Source organism: Channa argus, chromosome 21 (assembly GCF_033026475.1).
Source record: "Channa argus isolate prfri chromosome 21, Channa argus male v1.0, whole genome shotgun sequence".
In the NCBI taxonomy this organism is placed as follows: Eukaryota; Metazoa; Chordata; class Actinopteri; order Anabantiformes; family Channidae; genus Channa; species Channa argus.
In genome coordinates, this window is record NC_090217.1 from 11,987,163 (window position 1) to 12,009,371 (window position 22,209).

General features: G+C 40.6%; 1 protein-coding gene across 3 annotated transcripts; it reads right to left on the reverse strand.

Annotated features, from left to right (window-relative positions):
• Positions 1-1,152: 1,152 nt before the first annotated feature.
• Positions 1,153-18,098, reverse strand: LOC137106852 (leucine-rich repeat neuronal protein 3). Of its 3 annotated transcripts, none has more exons than XM_067490830.1 (2): positions 17,626-18,098; positions 1,153-6,193 (listed from the first exon to the last, which is right to left on the reverse strand). In XM_067490830.1, the coding sequence occupies exon 2, from the start codon at positions 5,777-5,779 to the stop codon at positions 3,650-3,652; it is 2,130 nt and encodes a 709-aa protein (XP_067346931.1). In that variant the 5' UTR covers positions 5,780-6,193; positions 17,626-18,098; the 3' UTR covers positions 1,153-3,649. The 3 variants fall into 3 exon arrangements, with proteins under 3 accessions (XP_067346931.1, XP_067346930.1, XP_067346932.1); XM_067490829.1 differs by having other exon boundaries at positions 1,153-6,189; positions 17,622-18,098; XM_067490831.1 differs by lacking the exon at positions 17,626-18,098 and adding an exon at positions 16,810-16,828.
• Positions 18,099-22,209: the final 4,111 nt, after the last annotated feature.

Below are 22,209 nucleotides of genomic sequence, written 5' to 3' on the forward strand. Positions count from 1 at the left end.
CTGACAAAAAATTTCACCTGTCATTGGCACTAAAATCTGCTCCATTGTAAACAAATCACAAGGTGATAACACACAAAACCACTTACATTGCTGTAGGACAATTGTTGCTTTAATTAATAAAGACTGCACAAGGCAAATCCATTTTTATTGCGTCATCAAAGCAATCAGTGCTTTGTGATTTTAGTCCATAGGTCACCCTGTTGTTTCTCCAATAACTGCCTATAAAGGCATTATAAAAGCAAGCAATGACATTAACCATTGTGCTAGCAGCAAGGTTGTAAATGCATGTTGACATTTCACTTTTCATTGGAATGCTGTTGCCTGTAGCTACACTGGCTGACCTACGTGGAAGTTTGTAGGTTTAATAAGATTATAATTCAAACATATAAAAACGGCAATAGCGCTTTGACCATTGTTTGCTTTCTGCTGTCCTTGCAGTAATAATCTTATTTTTCCTTGTCACCGTAAGACAGTAAATATTCAATTGGCCAAAAGGAATAAACTGACTGTATAAAACTAGTATAAATATGAGCCATTTGGAGAACTATTAAATACATTGAGATTAAATAGTGCTTTTCTGTGTGTGCTAGAAAATTTAGTGTAGTAGGGAATTCCCACATGCTCACTGTTATAGTAGCAGGTTTAAATCATCTGTGTAATATAAAAATAAAACGGGCTCACAAACTTATATTTCTTGTTTTATATTTGTTCCAACTAATGATGTAAAAGGAAAATCACCTACCTGCACTAATTTAACAATTGGAAAAAATTAAATAAGTACAATGTAGAACTTGCATCTCCTACCCTTGGATTGCACCATCAAATCTCAGGCCACCCGACAATGATTCTCACTAAATTAAAATGAATATGTAACCACTAGGCACACCTATTTATAAGACTTCACAGAGCGTGCCGTAATATCTGCCTGGGAGCAGATGGATTTTTCTGAATAGAACAAGGTGATTTTAATATTTGAAATATGAGAATTCAGCAAGAAACATAATTGGTCCTTCCTCACTATGGATTAAATAGTGACAGCTCACTGGGTCTTTTCATGTGGGATTTAAGTTAAATCCAAAGGGTTTTTTTTTTTTTTTTCTTCAATGTACTGTAGGTTGCTTTGAATGTACAAATTCAGTAAAAGAAAAAAACAGCCATCTCCCAAATGTGCCTGCCAGTGAAGTGAGAGTGTCACCGGTGAGAAGAGAAACGAGAAAGCAGGGGGAAAGAAAGTAATTGTGGAAATGCGTGAGATTGGGACAGACAGCAGCAGAGATGATTTTCCAGATAACACTTAGCCTATTCATTCAAGTATGTAATCAAATCATGGGTTGTAAAAAAGAAGAAGAAGAAGAAGAAGAAGACAATATGGCTAATAACCATGAGCTGCTTTATTCTCAAAGAACATGTTTGGTCTGCAAACTCATTTGGTGGCTTCTTCGGCTGTCATGTTGTGTTTCTCCTGCAGGCTGCAGAGTGAGAGAGACAGGAGCTGCTCCACCTCTCGGTATGAAAGGTTGGTTGATTGAGTGTGCGGGTTTGTGTGCACTTGCCTATGCTGACTTTTTTTGCCTTCTATAAATCACTCACTTTATGTCAGTCAGAAGCCTTGATTTTTCCATGTATATGTCCTTCTGTAAATGTGGCCACATTCTCAGCTCTGCCATTATACATGCTGGTATTTGCGAAGACACAGACTCAGTCTGACCTCAGCGTTACCTGAGGAGCCCACCGCATCATATATTAACTCCCTTTGTCTTTGACAGATGGCTTGGCTCTAAAAGCCTCTGTCCATGGTGCTGAAGGCTGGCCTGATGTATGAGTGTTAGGCCCTGTTTGATAAATCCGCCATGTCACTCTGCCTATGACAAACATTAATCATGCTTGGCTTTCTCATGCAAAATGTTCTGTATGCTGGATAATTCAGTAAGACAAATAAAATGTGAGTTGTGAAGCTCAGACTCAGCTCTATCCCACTCTGTGTTGACTTTTCAGCACTCTACTTTATCTCTCTGTCATAGGGACACAGTGTCTCTGTCTAAGCACTAACAGCAGCAGCTCTAGCTGTAGCACAGTGACTATATTGAGACCAGCTGAAGGACGGACATGTTCTTAATGAGGCGGCTAATGAGTTCTGTTTTTTTGTTGCAGTGTTTTTTTTTCCTTCTTTTTCCCAGGGTTAGGACAACCATTCAACCATTAAGCTTAAGTCCAATGACTTTGCCCCTCTGGTCAAACTCCAAAGACATTTTTGGTTGTTGTTCTGTGCCACTTGGTCGATATCAATATTTAGTTTTGCAACTTTAGTTTTTCAGTTTTTAATTAGACATTTCTCATGGTGACAAAAAAGAAAAGCAATATTGAGTGACGACCATGCAATTAGATTTTAAATAAGCATGGCGTTTTATGACCTACCATAACTATATCAAGGAAATATAATAAAGCAAAAAAAGTGCACAATTGTTTGTAAAAGATGACAATGACATTTATTTTTTTTCTTAGCACTTTTCTTAATTAGTCTGTTGTGCCCACTGATCACATATAATACAGTCAATATAAAAATGGCTTTTTAACTTTACACCCAAAGCAACAACAAAATGTTTCTTAAAATATGTATGCTAAAAATACTGAGAAAGTACTTCCACTAAAAGTACCGGAGAATAGCTTGTGACTCTGCAATGATGACATGGCCATGATTTGCTGTGGCTGACCTGTTTCCTCCGTTTCTTCTGTTTACCTCATGTAGTTCTTGTTGTAGGCACTTACCAGGGCATAACAGACTGCTTCTTGAGGCAATAACTCTTCAGTCTCCTCAACCTGTTATATTTGTTTTAGTCCAGCGTATCCACAATTTTTCCCAGTCACCAATGCAATGAGAACTACACAGCATAAACAGCCATTTGCCAAATGTCCTCTCTAGATACCCATTTTGTAGCTGAATTCCATTAAGCTTAATGTGACGTTGTAATCAAAAGTAGTCTGCTGCTTTCCTTAATTTAAAACCCATTTAAACTGTTCAGATACAGAGGATTTGTCATTACATCAACATAATAGAATATGTAACAATATTTCCATGAAAAATCATGAATTAATTTTTAAATAGAAAAAGGGGGGTATATTTCATCAAAAGGCTTACACCATAGTCACTGTTGTTTGTCTACACTACTAAATCTCCCTTTCCATAATAGACAGGTGTTATTACAGTATCTCTAACTCGTCTATGGATGTTTGACAAAGCACAGACGGTATTGCTTGGGACCACACAGAAAGTTCCACAACTCTGAACACATTTAACAGTCAATTACAAGGGAGTTGACCATCGTCTTCTTCACTTTCGTTTGTCTGCCTGCATTTCTCTATGAATGGTACTGAAATATATCTCTCTGCAGTAAATGCCCCTTCCTGCTGATGTAAGCTTGATTTCATTTAACGAATACAAACCCACCACTTCAGCTATGGCTGAAACTGGGAGGGCGTGTAGTCTATTTTTAACTCTTCCATCCCAGTCCAATGATAGTTTTGCCAGTGTATCTGAGCTTGGGGCCAGCAGTGGCTATGCCTTTGAAACAGTACCAGAGGTTTGTCCGCCCCTTCACGTGGCTTTGTCCTTTCAGTGTAGTTGGTGTGGTGGTCTACGACTCTGCGCTTCTTAAAAAGCATTGTCAGATACATTTATGACTGTGGCTTTCACTTCCACTCCACTTGGCAGTCCCTTACCAGAAACCCACAGCTTTGTAAAGAATGGAGAGCGCATACTTGTAGCTTCCACTGGTCTCAACGAAGCTCTGGAGTCGCACTTCCTTATATCCCCATAAAGGTGGTGGTTCCTCAGAGGCACATAAACAAGCAGGCAGGCCACTGAAATCACAGCCAAGAGCACACCAAAGACTGTGATTACTGCTGTGTCCCAATTCTCCTGGTCCTTGAGTGCCAGCTCCAACCCCTTAGTGGTGACATTGACACATTTGGTGTCATGGTTGTAGTGGATGCTTCGGACATCCACGCAAACCTTGTACTGAGTTGCAGGGCTGAGATGGGTGAGGTTGTAGACTTGGACATCGGAAGGAATCCTGGTGGTAAACGCCATAGTTGGATAGTTGGCATCTAATAGGGTGTACCACTTAATGTTGGGAGCTAGTGTGCCAGGGCCAGCCTTCCAGGAGACTAAGATTGAATTTGTCCCCACTGATTTGATTGTGACATTCAGAGACCCATTAGCAGGTTGGGGAAAATATCCATTCACCTCCACTAACACAGATTTAAGATCAGCTCCAACCAGATTATGGGCAACACAAGTATAAACACCAGCTTCATTTTCTGTTATATCATAGATGTCAAATGTTCCCTCTGGGTGCATGTAGAACTTGTCAGACACAGTGTTAGGTAGGACCCTCATACCAGATGGGGTGATCCAGTAGATGTCTGGCTCTGGTTCAGCAAATGCACGACAATGGAGTGATGCTGAGCTCCCATTGTGTGCTCTAATGTGCCCTGGCATGCTTTCGGGAGATATGAGTGGCAGACAAATTTCTGTCATTTCCCTGAAGTGTACCTGTCGGACATGCTGCCCCTCATACTCCGGAGGCTCCACACAGTAGAGGGAATCAGGCTCCATGAAGCGAATGTTGGTCTTGTTCATGTTCATCCAGCGGACGACACAGTCGCAGCGAATAGGGTTGCTGTGCATGCTAACCTCTCTAAGATTTGGGAGGGACTCCACAGTGATTCTGTGGAGGGCACTGAGCGCATTGCCATTTAGCATGAGGGTTTCCAGACGTGGTAGTTTGTAAAATGCACTAGGATGGATGTAGGAGAATTTCGGATTGTTGGTGGCTTCTATTTTGGTCAGCTCAGGGAGGTTATTAAGGGCAAAGCTGTCAATAGAAATCAGCTCCGGCATGCTATTAATCCCTAGTTCTTTTAGGTGGAGCATATCCACAAAGTCACCTCTCTGTATCCTTGCAATGGGATTTTTGTTTAGATCCAAGAATTTAAGATTTTTTACATTTCTCAGGGCAGAATGAGGCACCTCAGGGAACGTATTATCATAGAAAGATATGCTTTCTAAGTTATCAAGACCGGCCAGTGCATCATCTGGAAGCTGGGACAAGTTCATTCTGGTGAGAACAAGACTGCGGAGGTTACTGAGAGGTTTGAAGTTCATATCATCAATGGAAAGAACTGGATTCTCACCAATCATTAGGATTTCCAGATTTGGCATTGGTTCAAACCACTCTCTTTTAATGGTCTTCAGCTTGTTAGAATTGAGGTGGAGCCGCACAAGGTTGCTGAGACCCTGAAAAGCCATCAAGGAAATGGAGGATATGAGGTTGTGATTCAGGTAGAGCTCTTGCAGGTTAGCCACTTCCTCCAGACATCGTTCAGGCAACACTCGAATCCCATTCTCCTCCATATGAAGGGACAGCAACTGAGGAAGATTTCCCAGATGGACATCAGTGATAGAGGATAAGTTGTTTTGAGATAAATCAATCTCTGTGATGTTGGGTAAGTAATCCAAGGGCTTGTCAATCTTGGCAACATTGTTTGTTTGTAGTAATAGTACTTGTGTGTCCACTGGTAATTTGTCCGGCAGGCTAAAGAATCCCAAGTCATTACAGTCAACTGTCTGTGCCTCCACATACACTGAACTCGGAGAAAACCACGGTCTAATCTCACATACACAGAGTTTTGGACAATCAGGCCTCTCCTCTGTGGCCACAAAAAAAGAGGCCATGGCCAAGCCAACAAAGAGACGATCCACAAATGACACGTCCTTCATATTGGACCTATTCCTTCCAGTAAGAAATTGGTCCTTGTAGATTAAGTTGTCAGAGCTTTTAAGTTCACAAATACTGAATCATTTGCCACCACTGCTTTGACAACTCACCCTCCCCTACTGCAACCAACAACTGCAGCGGGACCTCTTAAGGTTTTTTGTCTTGTTGTGCGGATGCATATAATGACCAATCACTCACTGTTGTTAGCTGGTGTCAGGGTGTGTGGCCAAAGCTTACAGTCTAGCAGACCCAAGAAGGTGGGTGGGAGAAAAAGAAAAGGAAAAAAGAAAAGACTGCTGTTATACCTATGTTAATCAAAGTTATAGGTCTCCATGAAGATTCTGTTCTTTAAAGATGAATGTCCTCACAGATTGTTGTTACTAGCTTCCAGAGTCCTCAGCCCAGTCCATTCCTGCCTGTATAAGACAAAGAAGAGAGAAGCAATATGAGTATTTCATGATAATGGTGGTGGTCAGGGAAGGTCATACGAAGTGGATCTGGGCATTCTGATATTTGTTATAAGCACACTGATGCATGTTGACATTTATACACTCGAAGAACAATGAATTTATATATGCTTGACCTTCTACACTGTATTGTGGGGAAGTACTGCATAAGCCCCTAAAATGGCATTCAGTTCTGATGATAGCAGTGTGCTTCTGGTTAAAGAGAATGCTTTATTAAGACTCTTAAATGGCAGACATTCTGGATCTGAAGCATTAACCTTTAGGGCAAGCTGCCTAAAGACACTGCATTATGTCAGTCACTATGGCAACAAGTAAACAGGCAGCCAGTAACACACACCACAGTGAAAGTTAGGCTGCAAATGCTGACTAAGCATGTGACCCAGATGCAATTTGCCCCTGTTTGTTAGGAGATGCAGCAACCAACAACCATCGAGATTGAAATGCATTTATATGTTGACATAATAAATCTTTGTGCAATCCAAAGGTCTGCACACTAGTAGGAATTCACTTTTCTTTTTTTTTTCTTTTTTTTTGAAAATGCAGGCACGCAGTTTGTCATTAGTCAAACATCACTAATATTTATGTTAGGCGTATGAAGGTGTATGAACACAAATGTTCACACCGAAGCCTAAAGGGGGAGAAAATGCATAATAAAATTTTTATGGTTTTGTGCACATGTTTACAAAAAATAGTCAGAGCTCAAATATGTATAGTTTTATTCAATTTTTTTAAAGATGTGTTTAAAATATCTCCCATGTCACTTATTCACATACAAAATGCACACTTTACTCTATAATAAGCAGTGAATAGACCCGTATGAATTATTGTCATTTTGCATCATCACTCACAAGTGTACAACAGTCATTTTAACAGGCCCATTTTATAGTTCAGTTATTAGCCTGCTCTCCGAATAGAGTAACATTTAAAAGCTCAAGGATTAAATGGCAAATAAATCCACAATGTGACCAGAATTAGCATTTTATATTATTGTGTGGCAGTTCATCTGCGACACTAACAAATTATGATTGAATTATCTTGAATATCATAATACAATAGAAGCATGAATGGACTCTGTCTTGAGGAGTAAATCATCATATTCATAACATTATAAATTCAACTATGTTGCATCCCCTGCTTGTGAGTCAGTGTCTATTTTACCAATATATTATTAATGTCTTTACTTTCTCCTGCTATGGCAGAAGCCCGCAGTTGAAGTGTACCATGTAATTTGTCATATGTAACTGCCTCTTACTAAATAGATGGGTTTGATGCTGCTTTTAATATTTTGGACCTATAAGAGCACAGACCTCATCATGGGCAAAGTCAGAAGAAATGGGTTGAAATGCAAAGAATCAAGATAGAAGAAAGGACAGAAATGTTTTTATTTCACCCCCCTCAGCATTTCCAGTGGTCACAGAGGAGATGTGGAGGGGAAATAAAATAAAATAAATAAATTATAAATAAGTAAATACAATTTTGGAAGGCTGGAAAAATGATGCATTTTGCCCCACTGACAAATACAAGCCAAGAATTCAATCCTCAACTTCTGGTCCAGCACTCGCTAGAATCTGGCTTGGAAGGGTGAGGGAAAAGGGGGAGGCAGGCATGGGGGTAGTGGAAAGATAGTAAGAGAGAAACAGAGGGTGGGGGATTATTTTTTAAAAGCACCTGGCACTTTAATAAGCTGCAACACCCAGAGCATTCTGATAAACAGGGTTTAGTTTCTCTCCCTCAGCACTGGCTCTTCATTGTCGGCTATGCAGTTGATCCGTGCCCTAGAAACACAGGACAGATTGTGTAAAACAGCCTAAAGCATTTGGGTCTCACCTCTGCTCACTGTGGCTTTTTTTTAGTAATCACAATTACCACTGGTGTAATGTGGTCAGGTTAACTGTTATTGCATAGCTTTATTCGCCAATCACAACAGAAGGCTCTAACAGGCTGGGCTGTTATTGGTTTTACCAGTGATAATAATCGTGTCCAAGGGGATATATGTTTGGACTTCCAAACTTAAGCACTCAAACCCAAAACGTCTGAATAGGACATGTTTGTGTGGAATAAGAAATAGTGCTGCCCTATTTTTACAAGACATTTAATGAGGTATTTTGGCAAAACTTAATGATGGATGTGAAGACATCACAGACTGTAAGAAGGAGGAGAAAGAGACAGACTGAAAAAAATAATTTTAGTTTTACGCCGTGTTCTCACTACCAAAGACAAATCCCTGGGCTCTGATGAAGCTGGAGTTCTGGGGGCGTGTTGTGTTGAGCATGTTTATGTACATGCTATCCTGTGAGTGGACGATTATTTTCTGACCTAGCCACCAACGGCAAACACACCAACAACGTTGGGCATTTGTTTTTACACGCAATTCATATTTTTCTGTCATGGTACCGTATGTTACATAATGTGTTACACACACATGATAAGGAAACGAAGAACGCAAGACCAGCTTTTCCTCTGTTTTGTTTAAAATTGTCTATGAAACAGGCATATGATGATGTTAAAATATCTAAATGGATAAGGACACAAAGCGGGCCTGTTTTACTAAACTTGTGTATCAATATTCAACGTTTATGATCACCATTGAAAACGGCAGACTGTATTTATGAATGCAGTTTCATGTGCCATCTTGTGCGATTTGTCTTTACTGGCATATACACGAGGGAAATTTCATGTCGCACAGGGGGAAGCTCATAGCGTCCATACACACAACAAAGAAAAAAGGGCAGTCAGTAGCAGGAGTCGCAGCTTGTGCAAGCTTGAAGCTGCACCGTCTGTTACCCATTGCTGATGGACAATTGCATAATCCAACAGGCCAACTCAAATAAAAACAGTTATAAGGGAAGATAACCGCACATGTTTGATAGTAAGTTGATTTTAAAATGACCAGTAGTGAATAAATTCTGTAGATCATTGTGATAAATTTTGTTTGGCTTTTTGTCTGGCTTTTCTAATTTGCCAGGAAAATAAATATTGATACTGATAAAACTGATAAAACAGGAAAGATGTTGTTTAGAATTATCATTCTTAGGAATCCTAAAATGTCCCAATGTTCACAGTACATTTTTCTTTCACTGTATCCAATAATGCAGCAAATTAACAGAAACAATATCTACAGTACAGTTGGTGGATTTATAGTTACACATTAAGCTTCAGCCGTGACAACGAGTTATGTAAATCAAGCCAATACATTTGAAATGGAGATTTATTCTCAAATTATTATTAATAGGGCTGCCTTGTAATAAATGCTGCCAGTTATTACTGTACATATTCGACTCTGAGAACAAGACCAGATTATATGTGCAATACATTTTACATTCACAGTAGAAAAAAAAAAAAAAAATTCTGTAATGGAGACACGTGTATGTAAATCCGGTTTAATTTACACTCTCCCGGATGTCATCCGGGGTCATGGTGAAGGGCTGGTGAAGGAAAGCATTAGGATTCATTTGTAAGGAGAAGCTGACTGAATCAGAGGTGACACCTCGTGTGGCAATGTGTCTGATTTGGGAAATGTACCGAGTCTTCAGGCAGGCTCGCCGCTTGGGCAAAATACTGTTGAGTCAATGACTTGGTTACATAACAAAACAGTCTGGAATAAAGACAATTGAAACAACGACAGCTATGTAATACAACTGAGAATATCTTATACAATAGATGCTTTCTGAGTAGCAGAATGTAAATAACAAGTGGAACATCATCAGAGCACAATAAACCTAGTCAAGATGTGTTAACTCTTTAAACAGCACAGCCTCCACTTAGACTGTTTGTTCGACTGGAGAAATTGGGCTTGTTAAGGTTACAGTTACTGTGCTTCATTACACTTAAAGTTGAAATACTCTAGTACCCGTTCCCACCAAAGTACATAATTTTAAGGGAACTACTCTAATCATCTACAGGCGGTTGAACAGGTAAATGGGTTTTGTTTGACTGCATTCTGTGAAGCCCAGGGAAGAATCAGTCTATATACTTGGGGCCTTACGCCGTGACTGCTGTGACTATGGAGTCCACACATCGCTTGTACTAACCTATTAGCAGAATACACACACACTGCTTCTATACAGAGCTAATAACTGAGGTAGATTGAGAAGGAGAAAAGGGACGGAAGAGTTTTAGAGGACAAAATGACTTGCCAGAGAAGAAACTTGTCAGTACTGACCGTGAAGCAGAACGAGCCAAACCCCTTACAAAAGTATTCGAAAATAAGGACTTCCAAGCAAGAATACATGTGTATCTGGCTTTAAGTGGCTACATTACACAGAGACAATAAGAAATGGGACCATATGTCTTGTGCAAATACGTTTCAAAAATGACGGATGCTTGTAATCTGTGCCTAGTAAATCTTTTGGAATTCCTACGTAGAAATATACAAAATCAAGACCTGGTAATATAACCTCAAGGGTGTGAAACAGGATGTCCTCTAACCTAATGTCTGCACAAACACACTAAGCCTAAGCTTTAACATTTTGCTCTGACAGCCAATGGAGCCCTTGTATAGGTCAGGCTAAGGTGTTCACTCATCGAGCTAACATGAGTTAGGTAGGTGTCAAAGGAAGGTCAGTCTCCAGAAAGCACAACCACTACAGTGACAGTGTGAACATGGAAGATCATGGGTTTTTCAATGTTAATCATTTAAGTCATGTTTCTTGCCACCTGGCCAATCTCTGTCTGGTGCTGCACAGGTAGTGAACAGTGGGTTTTTAAAGCCAGTTCAACCACTACCGTCAAAGTCTGATATTGATGCTATGATGTCAAAGTCAGAGGAAGTCAGATTCTGGTGATTTTTCACAGAGCCTAACCAATCCTGGGTTTTGTGAGGGTACAATTGGTACAAAATTGTGAAAAAGATTCATATCAAGCAGGATAATTTTGCATTTTTAATGTCAACTGGTGGTGGATAAACTGATGGACAAACTCTGTAGGGTTATGCAATTTCTTGTTTTTTATTACCGAACACACACAAAGATACCAGTACTTCTGCAAATATCAAATGTCAGCCAAAGTTCCAGCCAGCCCAATATATTAGTCCAGATCTAATAATTTCCTCGGAGTTCTTACTGCAACAGACCATTTTCAATTTACCAAACAACCCACTACTGAAAACATACCTGCTCCCTGGACCTGTGTCATGCACAGTTTCTGGGGTTTTATAAAGTTTTTACGGCTATGTCTTTGCATCACCATTAAAAGTTGGGAGCTACTATATCTGTATATTTATCGACTTTTCCAACTCGGAAGCTGTTGAGAAATGACAGCGTCGTTGCATCACCATTAGAAACTTGGTATGTCTTTAGTCCTCGTTAGTCACAGATTTCACTCTTAATTAGCGTGACATTTGACTTTGCTGAAAATCTTGGAATCTCTGCTCATTAAAATCTTCACATTTAGGCTGGCTTATTGTTATTAGTAACATTTACATAGCCACATACTTATGTTTCGAGTGGATTTTGTGACTTTTGTGCGCAAAATTTATTACTTTGAGATGTTTTGCGCTGATCTGGAAATGGTGCCGTTGAGATACACTTGAAATACGAAGAGACTGCATTTAAGAGGTTCAGCCCGTCAAGATAAAAAAGCTTTTCCATTTGGGTCTTGGCAACACCCCATGCTTACTTTCCCACCAGGCCACTACAAACACTGTGTCTGTTCCGAACAGTAATGGCACAAATATAGTTTGATTAGAGACCAGTGAGATATGACCACTTTAAATTAATGGGAGTGTACAGCAGGGGCACAAAGTGTTGGTCTTGGTGGCTCTGCTGTGCTAATTCAGGCAAGCCTGCTTCATGTTGGCCAGGCAGAACTGTTTGTTTATTGAAATTAGTTATAAATCCTCCCCCATGCTTCACAGAGCTTGGATGGGGTTTAGTGGAGCAGGGACGCGGAGATGATTGCTTTGTCACAGGTTGCGTGCTCATCGGTGCCCTGTGTGGCGACAGGTTGATGCACAGCTCGTGTAAAAATAAAGCCAGCTATTATACAGACCTCAAGTTCCAAGAGGGTTATGGCAGCTGTTAAAGAGAAAAATTTGTGAGGAGGAAGTCTAGATGTGGTTTTGTGAGGCGCATTCGGGCCCTTGGGGAGATGATTAGGGGGCCTATATGGTTTAAGTGGTAACAAGGCTGTATTGCATGTACTGAGAGGTAGACATTAAACTCTGTGTTAAAATAGGGTGGGAGACATAAAGGGCAGACGTAAGTGGAAAGTAGGCCACAGCCGAATTGCCTCCTCTTTCAGGAGAATAGCCTATGCATTGTAGAAATGGTTCAATGGGAATTTTGATCCATTGGTAATAAGCTTGGCAAGGCTTTCTTCTTCAAGTCACCCGTGCTCTCTAAGGCTCTTTCTTTTTTTTTCTTTTTTTTTGCCCCGTTCTTTCTCTCATTCACTTTTTCCTACGATATTGCATCCTCATCTCTTTCTATAAACATTGTCCTTTTTATCCTGCTTACTCACATTTGTCTCTGCTCTTCAAACCCTTGTGGCAAATGTTTCTGTGTACCCCATTTGCATCGCAATCCATCTAAGTAATGCACAATAGAGAATGTAGGCATTTAATTTTGTCTCCCTGCATATTCAGGCTCCTGTCTTTCTGTCTGAGCGTCCTACTGTCCCGTTTCTCGTTTGCTGTTGGCCTAATTGCCTTTTCAATACTTGTCACCCCTGCTGTGCTGAATCTGTCTTTCTTCATACCTGGCTGTCTGTCTCAGTACTCCTTGTTTCCTAATTACCAATGACAGAGGCTTTTGAGTTTCTTTTGGTCCATGCAGCTCGGTGCTCGGACACTGCTAATATTCACTGAATGTCATCGGGTTTGCTTCCGTTTGCACTGCAGCTGATTACATTCCACTCAGTGTGTTAGTGTCCAACAGAGACATGAGCCGTGAGCGTCGCTCGCAGTTAAGGTGCAGCTCTTGTCTTCACTTCCTCATCTTTACTTGTTGAGTCTATTTTTTGCTAGCTTGTTTGGAATCAACTGAATGTTTCTACTACAAATCCATTTTTATTTTAGGCTGAAATAACAATAATTTTGATATAATGTGTGTTAAAATTGGTACTTTAGTATTACATCACTTGTGACAACACAGTAACTATGTTTTATTAGTAAATCTTTGTATTAGATGCACTTCCTTCATAAAAAGGCTTTGTTTATGAATTGAAGGAGTTGAGAAAATGGTCCTCTTTTATACCATAAATAAAGCATTTAAAACACATTTTATTACATGGAAAATTGAAACTGTCACAATGCTAAAACCTAGTTATGGTGTTGCTAAGATTTTTGTAAAGGGCATTTCTATTTTCAGGGTGCTTAGAATGTGAAAGTGAGAGAAAATGCCTGAAGAGAGGGCACCTCTGAAACACTTCCGGTAGACTGGAAGTGCTGTAGACATGTAGAGCATCTGTGACATAATCAAGCCACTTCTGACTAACATTCTGGTTGAGCTCCTCAGTGGGTGGGTGCCTCTGGATGGTTTTAGTGTCCTCCCTCCCTCTGCCCTTCACCTCATTGATTTACTATTATACTTTCTACAAGGTAAGGGAGAGTCCATTAAAAGGAACCTTCTATGCAGCGCATATGCATAATGAAGCTTCCTGTATGTATGTCTGTCTGAGTGTGTGCTTGTGGGAGTGGATGGAAACCTTTCCCCTTACATCTGCACAGTATGGCCATCAATCACTGGCAAGTCGACTGTTAAAGTAAAATCAATGTTCCAAATTAACCACAAGACCCCCGACTCTGGTTTTTCAGCTCTCTTCTAGACAAGACATGCCCTTGGGCTGGCTGAGGGAGAACACACACAGTGCACTATTTAACACTACAGCACACCTACTCATAATCACGGACACACAGCAGACACAAACGCAGCCAACACATGCAAACGCTTAGACGGATCCATGCGCACAGAATTTAGCAGAGAGCGTCCTCTCAGAGAATGTACCAAACAAACCCCTCGTTCGCATAATGTATGCGTAACACACCACACAGTGAAAGAGCGCAGTTAGATCCCCTTGTCTAATTCGCATAGTGCTGCATCTATTAAAATTAAGCCAAGGTATCCAGCTTAAGGCTTCCGCTGATAAGGTCAAAGGCGTAGCGAACATTCCAACACTCATTTCTCCCCCAACATAATCACACTTACTCTTGACAAAAATCTGCATAATGTCCCATGTATAGCTGCTAGCCAGAATGAAAGAGAGAGGTGTAGGGATTGGGGGATGGGCGGGGGGGGAATGGAGCCAGCGGCATATCCCTCAAAGTCAGAGCCAAATTGAATCTGCAGGTGCAAATGCGGCATGTGTGCTGCCTCTAAGATGCGCAGCTATCTATATTTATATGAATAATATATGGCTGGTCAAGGTGCCACAGGCCTGCAGGGAATACATTCCTATGGCAGACAGAATCAATCATTATATGCCACTGAAATGCTTTTATTGCTGGCTTGGTCCTCTTTATTATGATTTCATGGGGTTTGATATGGGCCTTCTTTCTTTTTTCATTCTCTGCTGCTCCTCCTTAGCTGAAACAAGTAACAGCGAATGTACTTTTAAATGGCACCATGACTTTGTATGTTTTAAGAATCTGAGCAGTTTAACAACTCATTGATTGGTGTTTTGTGCATATTTCTATACATGTTTGTATGCATGCATCAATTTACATTATAGCAGTTTACAGTAGATGTATGGATGTATATTTCATTGCATCAGTCATGAAGCACATTTGGGTTTTTTTGTTTTTTTTCCAATGTTTGGTTTCATCCATTAGTGCGCTCAGGGGCTACATGTATCAATCTGGATGTAGAACAGATGGACAGCACAGCAGTAGCCCTTCGCTCTCCTCTTCTTCTTTTCTGCTCCTATTTGAACCTGCAACATGGACCTATAAATCCAACTCTGACTGCAGACTAATCTGCGGTTAATAATTTTGATTTATTTTTGTGAGCATCAGCATCATCCCTAATTGTGTTTTCCAATAACCTACATTTATCTGTTAAACATGATTAGTTTTAGTACTGCTTTTGCTAAAGTGGTGTTGCTGAAAATGTCGTACAATCCCCCCTTTAGTAACATGCTAGCTAAAAAACTAAAATGCTGATGTAGAAGTAGATTTCACTGGACACAAAGGAAGTGTCACATTCCATTCTGACCTTTGATATGGACTGGAAATACCAAAATGTCATGGATGCTACCATCAAACCATGTTTTGATCCTTGGTCCTTTCTTTCTTTCTTTCTTAGTTTCTTCAACTAAAAAGTTCATCCACTAGATCCAAAACAAACATGCACACCATTTCTCCACACTCTCTTTGTGCTTATTCCCTTTTAATGGGTGCCTATGTGTGTTTGGGAACAGAATGCTATCGGAGAGACTATGCTTGGCTGCACAAGCTGATCCCCTGCAGTCGTCTTATGAATATGTTTACATGCATTTCACTCAGGAGCCTTTACAGATCCTTGGGCATCTTGTTACCACCATTATGGGGAAAAAATGGTTCATTTGATTTAATGCCACAATTGTAGGCTTCAGGAGCTCCACTTTGAACTAATAGTAGCGTTTGGCACCCACGCATCCTCTCAACCCACTGGCCTCTGCCTATAGAGGAATGAATATAGAACACCCACACTGTGCTGCCTATCATACTCTGCAAGCCTCCACAAGGCCACTGCAGGCACAATACCTTTTACACCCCCCGGCCCACTGTTTACTATTTCACACACAAATCAATAGGCAATTCGCAAAGCTGCTTACTTTAAGCATATGACATGTTGTGGACATGTAATATTGATTTGATTTGACCAAAAGTGCCTAAATTAATGAATAAACCAATTACTGTTGTTGCTTTACTGCTTTGTCACCGCAGGTGGGAAACTGCAACTTGGCTACAGTGTTATGGTATGAGTACTAGGTTTTGAGCTTCACAAAGTCTAGGGACTAATTTTGCATGACATGTCAGGGGCTGTAGAAAAACACTTAAAATATTTGCTACGAAGAGTCATTTGCTAAAAACTGGTGGTGAAACAGAAGTCATTATGAACTTAGCTGGATCAGCAGGTAGTCACATAATTAATTAAAAATCGGGAACAATGGCGAGTGTGTGGGCTGAGGTTTTCTCAGTGTGGTTTTGTGTCTGATGTGAGGGCATGATGGCTCTCATGTGGCATTTGACTGCGTGTTTCATATTGAGCAGCTGCTTTGGGTGAGTCATTCTCAGTGTGGAGCCCAAAAATCTATTGTATCCATCAGTGAGAACAAGCAAGCGCCCGAAACACACACACACACACACACACACACACACACACACATGCATTCATACAGAGACCATGTCTGCACAGACAATCACAGCAGTCAGATTTAGCATGTCACTTGGTGAAAATCACGTTTGTCACCACCGGCCATTATCTGTTTATCCGCCTCTGAAATATTCATGAGTAATCCATCTGCTGGATGACATACATTTGGACAGCGAAGAGAGGGTGTGAGAGATAAAATGGAAAGGAGGGAGGTGACAGAGTTAGAAAGGGTAAAGAGACGCCCAAATGCAGTTAAGGGACTGGTGAACTCACCGACACAGTCCCCTCTACAGCATGTCTCTCTCCTGCAGGATACCTGGATGCGTGGGTGTACACAAGCAGGAGCAGGTAAAGTGGTGGTGGTGGTGAATGCGCTGGAAGATGTCCCTCAGTGCCCGTGTTAATTATGCAAAATCCCTGGATGCAACGCGCATTTATATGGCTCTGGAAGCGAAGACGACCCTCTGTTTTGGGGATTTGTGTTGGTGGTGTTTAAAAAAAACAACAAAAATACCCGAGAACGTCGCCTCATGTGTCGGTAACGACCTCTTAGTTTGCAACAGGAAGGTTTAACGTGGAGGAAAGGAGAGAGTGAGGAGGGAGGAGGGAGGGAGCGTAGCCACCATTCTGTGTATTTCTTCGAGACGTGTCTGGTGTGCGCTCACTAAGCAGAACCGGGGGACATGAAACTGACAGTCCACCGCAACACACACACACACACACACAAACGCGTTGTTTTTGGATTTCCGTAATTAATTTTCGCTGTTAGCCTAAACACACTCCATCATAAATCCGCTCTGCTTGAGGCGCATTCCGCACCCTCAAAGTGCGGGTTCAAGGCCAGTCCTCAGCATAATTACTCAGTGATGTATTTTTTATAATGTCTGTAATTACGCATCCGATCTGATTGACGATACATTAGACAGGAAAACGATGCATTACTTCTATTACAAGATCACATGTCCGGTAGAACATCCTAATCACTGAATTTATTCGTTTTTTTAATAACTTGGAAACGATGTTGCGCAGTAGCAACCGACATGGATCAAAGGACAGAAGCGTATTTCAGGAGTAACAGAGTAAACTTACCCGATTTAAGCGCCACAGCCCTCGGAACAGTATGTGTTGTCTGTATTCCCATTAAGAGTGCCGCTCCAATGACGAGAGAGCTCCTGCGCGCAAAATCAAGCCTGTCAACACTGGGTCATCTTATTTTCACGCAGTTGATGAGAAATCAGTTCTCGTCTGTCTTCCACCCCAAAACACACACGGCTTCAAGCAAGACGAAGTCCAGAGTCAGGCTGACGAGAGTATGGAGAGAGCTTCATGTGTTCCCTGTGCCCTTCCCTTTCCCGTCTTCACAGCGGCTGCTAAGGGCGCATCTCTCCCCTCGCTCAAGTGTCAGGTGGAACACATAGATGCGCCGCCGTCTCCTCAGCAGTCATTAATATGAGAACAAACCCCGACTCTCCAGAGAGCAGCCAATAGCGTCAGAGAAGCAGGCGAGGCGCTCGCAGCATCACTGTTCTGGTTGGAGGAGAGGAGCCGTCAGTCATATCCCAGAAGCCCCTTCTCATCTATGTCTTCTTCTGTTGGTGAAGCACAACATTTCAATATTAACAAGGCATTGAGTGGCGTTTAAAGTAAGAAAAACGAGTTGGAATTTTGGCGAGATAAGCACCGTTTGAATGAGGGTTTTCTTATTGGAAAAAAAAAGAAGGAAGAAATAAAATCATCCCACCAAAATCAAAATGATATAAATTAATCACGAATTAGTTGAAACAAGTTAAAGTAACCTTTAACTTGAATAAGGCTGGTGGGTTAATATATTTTTACTTTGAAAATATCCCACACAAAGTATAAACCCAACAATAACCTGTGCTTAATGTCTCTAAATCGTTGAGCTTATTCATCTGTGCCTTAGACCTTCATTGTTGTAGAAAAGTTGTCAAAGGTGTGGCTCACATGTCAGTGAGCCACACCTTTGCATGGCCTAAACATGTGGGCTCTGCCGTTTGTTTACATACTGTATAGTAGCTGTTGCTCTCAGTGGATGAAATTCATTGTTGGTTTTAGTGTCAAAGTAAGATGTGTGTGAAAATAACAACAAACCTTTCAATGATGTTATTTAAACAGTTGTAGTAAAAAACTGGTAATGAAGACAGAATGTTATTGTAACCACAGAAGTCTGTTCAGAAGTGGTGGTGGACAAAATATAAAATAAGTAAAGAAGAAATAAATAATTTTTAAAACTACTTCATTACAAGTCCTGAATAAATATTTTGTATCAAAAATATCAAAAGTAAGAGTAATTGAAGCAGAGCAATTAGTCTCATGCATGTTATGTTATACACTCATCAGCCAATTTATTAAGTACTACTGCTCAATTACTTTTTAATGAAATATTTAATCTGGCAGCAACTCAATGCATTTAAGCATGCACACATGGTTAAGATGATTTGCTGAAGTTCAAACTGAGCATAAAGTGGGGAAGAAAGATAATTTAAGTGACTTTGAATTTGGCGTGGTTGTTGGTGCCAAAGAAACTGCTGATCTGGCATTTTCCCTTGCACCCATCTCTAGGTTTACAGAGAACAGTCTGAAAAAGGGAAAATATCCAGTGAGTGTCAGTTCTGTGGGCAAAAAGTCCTTGTTAATGCCAGAAGACAGAGAAGAGTTGCCAGACTGGTTCAGTAAGCTTAAATAACTATTTGTTAGAACTAAGGTATGCAGAAGACCATCTCTGAACACAACTCATTGAACCCTAAAGCAGATGGGCTACACCCGCAGACCATCCTGAACCCCAGTGTACCCATCTTCTGTTGGCTGCTTTCAGCAGGATAAAGTGCTATGTTACAAAGCTAAATTCATTTTAAAGTGGTTTCTTGAACTTGACAATGAACTTAATGTACTCAGAAGGCCTCCACAGTCAAAATGTATACTGTCTGTATTGATTAAAAGGTTTGGTTGAACATATCAGATGAACTCTGTAGGATCGGTAGACCTCCAATTTTGGTGACTCATAAATATTTGAACAGTTGGCTGCTCAGCTGAGCTGAAGCCAGCATTATGTTACTTTCTATTTAGTTCATTTACAAAGTACAAGTACACAGCCAAAAGGTTATTTAAGTTATTAAATAAGTTATTTTTCGTGTGGCATTTGCGTTTGGAACCTGGAAACCTAAAGGACTGTCCCTGCCATTTTTTTCTCAAGTGTTTGTGCATTTGAGGGTTTAGTTTTCAACATTACTTTTGAAGTAGCAGACTGGACCGTGATTGGCCCCAAACTACTTTTAGCACAGTGTCATGCCTGTATATCTATGTCATAAACTGTGATTTAAGGTGAGCACAGAGAAGCAGCCGTGTGAAAATGCACCCACATTACTCTGCACAGTGAGGGTCAAACCTCTAATGATAAAACAGTAACCAAAACATTTGTTTGAGTGAAGTGGGACAAAGAAATGTTCAGTAAAACTTTGTACTGCATCTTGATTTGTCACCATTTCTGGCAGGTTTACCTATCGAATCACTGCTGCTGTGGGCATTTCTGCAGTAGCTGCAGTAGATGGCATTAAGAGTCATGGCAAACTGTGGTGCCCTGGCCAGCAGCTTCCACATTCCGTGTGCAAGCACATTGAGAAGGACATTTTTTGCAGTGCAGGGGAATGAGGAAGAAGGCAGCAGGCAGGAAAGAAAATGGATATCTGTACCTATTAGCTCCAGAGCTCCCAACTCAGATCCCAGGAGGATTTCTAACACAATGTTCTACAAACTGATGTTCCTGGAGGTCAGGCAGGGTTATCCGCAGCCTCTGAGAAGAGACATACCTCATCTGTCTGCCCAGAGGGTTCTGATCCAAAGACTGCAGACTACTAAAGGCTGTTTTAACACCAATTGTGTGTGATTTCACCTGGTCTAAGTTTTAATGCATACAACCTTTCCCCGCGTTACGTTGTTCTTTTGTCTGCTCTGGTGTCACTCACATATGTGGAAATCCTCAGGGACTTTGTGGAACTTGGTGGGCCGTTATCACCATAAGTTCCCCCTTTAAATCTCCAGTTGAAATTATTCAAATATCATGTAAATTACCTGAAATAATTTATTTTGAAAGTTTACTTATAAATGCATGACCTTTATGAATAAATATATAATGCCATGAGAGTATTTAGACAGTTTTCTTTAATTGAATGCAGATGATTCTGCCATGCCCCAGGTGCTGCTCACTCAAACTTTAGTAAATATGCAATTTTTCTAATACATTCCATATTTTACTCCTGCTTTGCTTATTCTGCATTTTTTCATAATGCTACTTAAGATTGAAGATTTGTGCATTTGCAAGCCACTCTCTGCCTGTGGTGATAGGACAAATGCCCTTTCAAGAGCCCCCAGCCCTAATGATAATAGAATCTCCAAAAGGCTGCGTTAATGTAGTAAAGTTAGAGTAACATGCATAATGTGAGCCTGGAGAGAACAGTTTGTGTTGTTAGGTTTTATATTTCTCTTTTTGCTGCATAGCCACGGACCCTTACGCGGACCCCTATGCCTGACGTGGACCTCCCCAGAAATGTAACTATGAGTTTCAGTTATTGGTCCACTTGGTCGTTCTGCCTCAATTGTTTTGGAACAGTTCAGATCTTATGGACTATCTCCTCCAGTGTGTGCCCTTTTTTCTGCCTTGCACTCATAAACAACTCAACATAGTCTGCTCAGTTTCACTATTTCACTATTGTTTGAGCCCATGCAGTGATGTCTACTAGAGAATCAGGACTGCTTTTAATGCAGTGCTGCCTGAGGGCCTGAAGATCACATGCATCCAGTTTTGACCCTCGGCCTTGTCCCTTGCCACAGAGATTCTGCCTGATTCTCTGAATGTTTTAATGATATTATATACTGTAGATGGTGGGATCTTCAAAGATCAAACATCTCTATGCGCAAGGGACAAACCCAAAAATAAAATAAAATCATCACACTTGCAAAGAAACTCACAGTGACAGAGCTAGCAATTTGGCAGTTAGTAGCGTGATACAGACACACTTACACACACATTGTAGTTTGAATGGTCATGTGGACTGTTGACGCACAGGTATAAATCAAGCTTAAATTTACTGATGTGGTTTAGTCAGTTAATCTCGCTTGACTAACATACATTGAAATAACAGATTATGAAGCAGAGTAGTAAATATCTAACATGCGTATTTCAGCTTTTATTGTTCTTCCTGCTGGACACCTTCACTAACAGGCTCACAGGCAGGAACTGACATACACTATGTAGCAGCTTATGGTATCATTTAATTTAAATCCATATTTGAAAAAAATATAAAAAAGTTCCTTTTCTACAATGCTTTATATTAATTAGTCAGATGTAGTCAGTTCTAAACCAGATATATTTATCTTATGATTAACGTTGAATTATGTTTTGCTTCAAATGGTCTATGTATTTTTCTGGTTTTGATCATATTTAGGATGTGATATATCCTTGCATGAGTCATTCAATCTCCAGGTTATTATTTATCTGTGCCGGGGTGTCTTGGTACCTCCACATTACAGACACTGAGAGGAGCTATTATTATAAACATGATATAACTTGAGAACATAAGTAATCCGGTTACTCATATGTGATTCTTATACTTGTGAGCAAATGAACAGCAGGATCGCAATATCAGCAATCAGCGG